Raw genomic sequence first — 7,980 nt, 5'->3', positions numbered from 1 at the left:
TTTTTTTTTTATTGACAAAATCAGCCAAGAGCCGTCCGGGATGCGTGACATAGGTATCTCGGGAGGTTCTGTGCACCCATTCATTTTTGAGGCGATCAAGAATTAAAGAGGTGGTGCTGCACCCTTTTTTTTTTTTTTTTAAAGGGGCAAAAAAAAAACACAAACAAGTTTTTACTTTATACAGAAGGTTTGTCTATCCTTCTATGTAAAGTAAAAACGTTGACATTAGGTACAGTTTTAAAAAAATAAAATATATACCATTTGCCTGTGCCTATCAAAAGCCCTCAATCTAAGTCCAGTAGTTCCGCACTGTCCTGACTTCTTTCCGGCACAGATGGCACAGGAACTACATCCATCTTTTTCTTCCGGCTTCTGCCTATGTTATTCAATCTCACACTGCGCAGACAAGATCAGGTGACACAGCTTTCTGAAAATGTAAAAAAAAGCTGATTACGTCTTTTTTTTATATAAAAGGTATAGCCTGCAAGCATCCCCATTGGTCTGTGACCTGTCAAGAATAAATATAAACTCTTATAAGAGGCATTAAAATTTAATATATAGTGTTTATATAGCGCCAACATATTGTGCAGCGCTGTACATTTAATAGGGGTAGTAAGGGTTTTAGAAGACAGATAAAGGCTGGTAGGCACCGGTTCCCTCCCATATTCCAAAAACATGCAGTTAGGTTCATTGGCTTCCCCCAAAAACTTGACCTTAGACTGCGGAATGCCATATACTATGGTAAGGACATTAGATTGTGAGCTCCCCTGAGGGACAGTTAGTGACATGACTATAGACTTTGTACAGCACTACATAATATGTCGGCACTATTTAAATACTGTGTCATAATAACATGATTGACAAGGTTTTTGCTTTCTTTTTCCCCTTACTCAGGTATCTGCCAGCACTCATAAACATGGTTTTGCTGCCAGTCACCCTGACAGAGGAAGAGGAGTCCCTGCAGAGGAAATATGCAAAGCTGAAAAAGAAGGTTTGTTGTAGCTGATGAAAAATACAAGTTGTGTTATCAATAGATCCCAAAGTGACCAATCGGGGATAAAGGACTTATCCACTGAAAACTCACATTTCTGTTTTTAGTTGATGCTGAAGCATGATACTTCTTTGTATTTTGGTATTAAAGCCCTGGCAACCAAAGCAGACAATGCGCAGGCGGGTAACAGTGAAGCTGGCTGATCCAGGATACCTGGAATGGATTTCTTCAAAGTACTTTGCTATTTGTTAGCAAATGTTTTCAATCCTGCACCAGATCCATTCCAGGTTTGCTTGATTACTCAACTTCACTGATGAAAGTGTATCCTTTCCAGCCTTTGAGATCTTTAATAAATCCGGACCATTATTGCTAGGCACATCTTCTGTCCCATTCTGCAGTAATGACTGGCCTGATCATGGGGAATTAGTTTCACTTTACGAATGTACAATGACAGCTAGGGTTTTGTTGTCTTTTTTTGTCTACAGCACACAACTTTTCTTCATGTATAATACTGTTTAAGAGCAATGCATTGTGCAAGTTCATGTATAAACTTTATTCATCACAAAGCTCTGTGAGCAAAGTACCAATCTTAAACTCCTGAAATTGAAGCAGTACTGATTCTGATGGTTGGTATGGTTGCTGCACCCAGTTTCTGGCAATTTTTATTTAATGACCTTTATAGGACATACAAATGATCAACAAAATTTGCAGATGATAAGTCAATGGGATTGGCCAGTAGCTTAAAGTTGCACTATATGTTATTATTACACAGTATTTATATAACGCCCACATATTACGCAGCGCTGTACAAACTCCATACTGATACAGCCTAGGCTTTGTTGACATCTGTTCATCAAGCATATATGAGCTGGCTTAAAACCTCACTGGCATTAATATGGATTTGACAATAAAGGGGAGGAGTGGAGTTTTTGCTCACTCCAACATTATTCTATGATTTTGTCCTGCCAAGCCTGAAGTTTGTGATAACAGTGTAAAGAAGAGTAAGAGAAAAGACAGGCTTTTGCTGGCTTTGTATTTATGTGTGTAAGGGTTTGTATCAATGTTATGTAGAAAAGATCATTGGAGAGGTAATTTGTGATTAAGAAGTATATTGCTTAATAATTACATATTACTTTACATATGAACTATATAAGCATCTATAATGAATCAAATGCGTGACAAATGTTAACCAAAGAATTACAGATCAAAATACAGTTGTTCTCAAAGAGTGCTAGTGTCTCCAAATATTGCCCGATGTGTTTCGCCAAATCAATGGCTTCTTCAGGGGATTCAAGGGTAGAGAAGAGGAATCCAAAAATATAGATGTGAATTTGTCACTACAACAGTGTGGGAATACCGAAGTAAACATGGTGCTGGATCCTGGGGTTACAAAATATGAATGCGAATTTAGATGACAATTTACAGTAATGATAAGGTCAAGTTAAGTATTGCAAAGGTCCTTCTGTTAGGTACCCCTGTCACCCTCAACTATCGTTGAGAGACAAAAGAGGATGAGGTTGAAGACTCCAGTAAACTAAATGATAAGGTGGTAATTTCTTAATTTGTTAGTTCGTGTATGCCCAAAGGATAGGTCCTAATGGGGTAATATTTGCTGATCTTAAATGACACCAATGTTTGGAAAAAGTACTTCTAGGGATAGATAATAGATTTAATGAATCTGTTTATTTGTGATTCAGTGTGAAAGAAGGGAAAGAAAACCACATCTGCAGCCAGCCACCAGGGACTGATATGGATTTACCTTCCCCAATTGTCCATTTTATTATCAGCCTTCTCTGTTTGGGGAGGATTTTGGAGTGTGAGGTTAGATACTGAGGAATAAAAATACCTAAATTACTGTTGGCATTAACATTTACTCCAAAGGTGTTCAGGAGGGTCAGGGCTCTGTGCATGTAAAGTAATTTCTTCCTCACCAAACTATGTCCATGAAGTCGGCATTCTGGAATGGAAAGTGATCCTCACCAAGGTGTTACCACAAGGTTGGAATAGCACAATTGTCTAAAATTTCTTTGTATGATATAGAATTACCAGTGCCCTGGAGACACCTGAACACAACACCTTCAGTGGTTCCCATATAGTATATCTGAGGAATAAAATTCTGTGTTCACATAGGAAATACTATTGGTAAGTAAAGTTTTGTGCTTTGATTAGAATTTGTTCACCAGTACTGCTATTTGTCATTTATATTACAGAAAAAAGCTCTGCTTGCCCTGAAGAAACAGACATCCACTAACCAGACAATTCAGGCCGGGATCAAGAGATGTGAGTTGTATTTCATATTATTCTCAGCCATTTTGTATCTTTAATCACAAAAACTGCTCATTTCCATCTTCTGTTTCCCCAGCTATGTCAGATCAGCCGGCAGTGGACACAGCAACAGCTACAGAACAGGCCAAGATGCTGGTGAAGAGTGGAGCTATTAGCGCTATCAAATCGGGGACCAAAAACAGCGGATTTAAGCGATCTCGAACCCTGGAAGGCAAACTTAAGGTCAAGACTAGCAATACATGAAAGCTAAGCTCCAGCCTCCCCTCGGTCTTGCATGGTTGAACATGGTTGGACATTGTACATTCTAATCTCTCCTTTTTGTTTCTAGGACCCCGACAAAGGACCAGCACCAACTTTCCAACCTTTCCAACGTAGCGTCTCTACTGAGGAAGACCAAGCTGAGGTAAACCACAAGCACACTTGATTTTTCTTTCTGTGCATTCTTCACTAGAAAATGACAGCTGAAATGGGATCGCTTACTTCAGGAAGCGCATATTGCTATGTCAGGATTGTTACTTTATCTGTAGCTCTGTTTGTAGGTTGTTCTTAATATTTTATTTTTCTTCTTGTTTTTCATGACCAGGGCTCCCGACGCAACCAAAGGAATTCACTTTATGAGAGGTAAGGATAATTCTTCTTTTACTGCATTTGCTAATTTTCTGTATCCTATTATCTGTCATTGCTATAAATCCCAGCTGGAGGCAAATCACAATGATTTGGCCCTAATTTTTTTAGATATGTATGTGATTGCAATAGGTTTATTGTAATTGTTCCTATTAAGTGTATTAATGGAGCCTTTAGGGGTAGGAATAGAATGGCTGGGTTTTGACGTTTAGGCACAGGGGCTGTGCATGTGATCCTTGCATTGTTACTTGCTGAGACCTCTGAGCTGCAACTTATATTTGCATGGCAAGTGTCTAGTGACTCAGTAAATAAACTATAGTCCAGCCCTGATCAGGCAAAACAATAAACCACCTGCTTAATACTGTGTAGGTTCCCTTTGTGTTGCCAAAATAACTCTGACCCATAAACCTGCATGGACTCCACAAAACTTATAAGGGTGCAGTATTTTCCCCAGAAAATTTTTGAAGTTGGGAGGGAATAAGCTGTAAGTGGGTCACAGCCCTTGGATTGTCACCTAACTTCAGTAACCACCCAAAAATAGCCAGGTGATCACTAAAAAGTGCTGGTGGTGCACCCAGGTAAAAGGGGCTAGGGAGAACACTGGGGTATCTTGTGGTACCTGACCAGGCCAATTGCATCCATTGCTCCATGGTCTAATTCAAAGGCTTACATGCCCATTGTAGGAAATTTCAATGGTGTGGAAGTGTAAGCTTTGGTACTTTGTCTTGCCTGCCCCTACAGTGCCCAAATCAGAAATTCCCTTTGTGTTTTTTTTTCTAATGGCCAGCATGAGGTTTTTCAGCAATTTGTAATATAGTAGCTCCTCAGTTAGAACAGATGAGAAGACTAGCCTCTTCCAATCCCCATATGCTTCAGTGAACCTTGGTGCTCATTAACCTGCCCTTGGTTCACTACATGTCCTTACTTAGATCACACATGCCACAATTACTGGAATGTTTTTGAGCCGCTCTTACCCATCACAGTGCCTGTCAAAGTTATTTAGATCCTAACACTTGTTTTTTTACAAGTGGCAACCAAGGCAAAAATCCACATTTTTGGGCTTAAAACTCCTGTTTTTACTGCTTTCAACACATCACTTTCAAGAACTGACTGTTGACCAGCTGCCTAATATGTCCCACACTTTCACAGGCACCATTTGTGTGGTTTATTTTACACATTTAAGTGGTTTTGATGTATTGGCTGATTGGTGTATTCATCTTGCTTCTATCTAAAATTTAAAAAAAATTGGACTTTGAGCAGTTTAAGGGTTGAAAGTCCCATAGTGGTAATCTTTAAAAAGGAGTTTAAAATACCATCTACTGTGTTTTAGTCTTCCCTGTTCCCTTTAATATTCCAGAAACCTCATGTCTATGTTTGGTTATGTGTTACTGAGGCAGACATATTGGCCTTTTACATATTCAGACTCCTCATTCTGTTAATAATTTCCCTTTCTCAGCTTTGTCAGTTCCAGTGAGCGAATGCGAGATCCTGACAGAGAGGTAGAGGATCGAGAGAGTGACAGAGATTCCCGACGTGGGGACAGGGATTCATATGACAGAGAACGAGACCGGGGCAGAGAACGGGAACGTGATAGAGAAAGGGACCGGGAGAGAGACCGCAGCGATAGAGATCGTGAAAGAGAGAGGGAGCGAGATAGAGAGTTTTATAGGAGTAAGTATAATACAAACATACAGCCTGCTTGTGATTTCTTAAAAGTCAGACTTATCCTTTCCTTCAACTTACAGTACTTTAATATTATTAATAAACAGGATTTATATAGCGCCAACATATTACACAGCGCATATTTTCTAAAGTCTGCCTTAAGGGAACCTGTACTATGGCAAGGGATTAGTTACCAATATTGCCTGGGTTCTTTCTACTCCATATTCATTCCAAATTCCATATCCATAGCCAAATATTGACAGATTTAAGCAGGGCTTGGGAACCTTCAGATTCAATCTCTGGAGGACATAAAATTTGCAGCATGCTGAGATTTGTAGTTCTTTCACAGTCAACATGCATTAAGCTGTGTTTACCCACATTATTCAACACATCCTGCTGTACTTTATAGGGTCGGATACTTTCACAGACCGCCGGGGTCCTAGGAAAGGAAACACCGTATATGTTCATGGTGTCGGCATGAAGAAACAGATGCTCACAGATGCTTTCTCCAAATTCGGAAAAATTATTGACCTCGCCATGGATGATCAACGAAAGTGAGAGAATGCAAGAGAAATATTTGTGGGGAGGTGGATTTAGCCATAACATACCAAAATGTCACAGTTGTATTTTGTTCACAGGTGTGCCTTTGTTACATTTGACAAGATGGAATCTGCAGATCAGGCCATACAAGAGGTGAGAGCTCAGCAAGCTGCTGGTTTTATTTGGCTGAATTCATTACACTTGCAAGCTTATAAAAAGTTGTTATTTTCAGCAGTGAGACAATTAGGAGCTAAAAGTGACAGTCACACGGCTAAAAATCTTGCAGGATGGCTCTCTCACGATTAAATGGAGTGTCTTCCTTTAACCTGCTCTGCTTCTACAAGACTCTACCTAGGACAGTAAGGTCATCCTTACCCAAGTGTCACATTCAAAAGATCGCGGTAGGGTAGGAATATTTTTAGAAACATTTTTAGAACTTTAGGACTTTACAGGTACATTTTGCACCTACCTATATTGGGTGATTTGAGAAGGGGCAGAGGATCCAGCCCTTGTAAGACTAACTTTGATTGAAGGGTCCATGTTAATGACGGCACATTCATATAATAAACGGAAGGTATAGGAAGGATAAAACAAGTATTTATGGTGTTGTTTCTGATAAATGGTGCTTCTGCAAACTGAATGTCATGCAGTTCATGCATTCCACATTGCAGTGACACAGGAAATAATGTCACAGGAATACAGAAGAATATAACATGCATAGGATTACTGAAACTCTCTGGGATGAGGCCCAGTTTTAGAGATTGGGGGGTCTGCTGCATACATAAGTGACCCACTTTAATGACAGGGCTCAGGACTTCAGAAGATCCGGTGTGAACAACATAAGAGGTGCTATCCTGGTATCGTAATAAAAAAAGATCTGAGCAGCAGTGCTCATCAGGAAGCAGCGCTGGCATTTTTACAACTCACAAAAACATGTACACAATGTAAATGTTATAAATGCAATTTTTAGGCGAGGGCAATCCCAAATGTGCCTTCCAACTTCTCTTACGTTTCTCTAAATTTTACATTTTCATGCATTGTGCCCTTCAACAGCTTGACAACACCATGATTGAAGATGTAATGGTCAGCGTCAGCATTGCTCGGAAGCAGCCGATGCTGGACGCGGCCATTGAAAAATCTGTCTGGGGCCAGCTGGGTGAGTGTTTACCAACTGCTTATTGATATTTCATTATAGAAGCTTACAAACAACGCCGGTCAAATTTAATCTGAGCTGAAAACAAAAATCAAGAAAAAAAAAAAGATAAAACAACTTACTAGTCAAAAAGAGAAAAAAATGATGCAACGCTGCTTCTCTATAGATGCAGTATGAAGCGTTGTCCTCATATGACAAGAAGGGTGTTACTGATAGGATTATTAGGCGGGAAAAAAGAAAATGAATGCAGCCGCCATATCTAAGGACTGGTAAGCTGCAGTATATTTACAATTTTGTTATTAGGTTTAGATATCCAATAATTTTCTCTTGAGAGGGATACAGCAGGATGTCAAAGGAAATCTTGTCAAATAGAAGTAAATCCCCTCTAACATGGTTATCAGCAGAATTGGTGTCCCCATAGGATGTGATACGCTTTATTTATTTTCCTCTAAATTTTCCCTACAGTGTCAGTGTTCACCAGGATGAATGTGAAAAAAAAAATATTTTATGGGGTTTGTAACCTTTATCATTATAGTCAGAAAAACATGGGCAAAAAAGTTTGGGCATTTTAAGAGGTGTTTTTTTGCTATTATTAGGAAATTATTAATGAAATATGGAAGTCCTGTTTTTTCATATATAGAGTGGGACTGATGCAATGTTAAAGTACAAGTCAGGAAACACTTGAATTTATAGTTGTTATGAGCAGAATGAGGAGGAAGCTGCA

The 7,980-nt window shown here is 39.3% G+C and overlaps 1 protein-coding gene across 1 annotated transcript in view; it reads left to right on the top strand.

Moving 5' to 3' along the window:
- The window catches only part of NELFE (negative elongation factor complex member E), a 10,204-nt gene that overhangs the window by 1,301 nt on the left and 923 nt on the right, over positions 1 to 7,980 (top strand). Inside the window, exons 2-10 of the mRNA XM_072431385.1 lie at positions 895 to 991; positions 3,202 to 3,271; positions 3,354 to 3,499; positions 3,606 to 3,680; positions 3,861 to 3,898; positions 5,358 to 5,572; positions 5,973 to 6,117; positions 6,202 to 6,256; positions 7,157 to 7,259. Of these exons, the coding sequence (XP_072287486.1) occupies positions 917 to 991; positions 3,202 to 3,271; positions 3,354 to 3,499; positions 3,606 to 3,680; positions 3,861 to 3,898; positions 5,358 to 5,572; positions 5,973 to 6,117; positions 6,202 to 6,256; positions 7,157 to 7,259 (922 nt within the window). The 5' untranslated portion in view covers positions 895 to 916. The remainder of the gene's footprint in view (positions 1 to 894; positions 992 to 3,201; positions 3,272 to 3,353; positions 3,500 to 3,605; positions 3,681 to 3,860; positions 3,899 to 5,357; positions 5,573 to 5,972; positions 6,118 to 6,201; positions 6,257 to 7,156; positions 7,260 to 7,980) is intronic.

This window comes from Pyxicephalus adspersus, chromosome Z, assembly GCF_032062135.1.
Source record: "Pyxicephalus adspersus chromosome Z, UCB_Pads_2.0, whole genome shotgun sequence".
NCBI lineage: Eukaryota > Metazoa > Chordata > Amphibia > Anura > Pyxicephalidae > Pyxicephalus > Pyxicephalus adspersus.
Note: the sequence above shows the minus strand (reverse complement) of the source record. Positions and strands in the feature narration are given on the sequence as shown.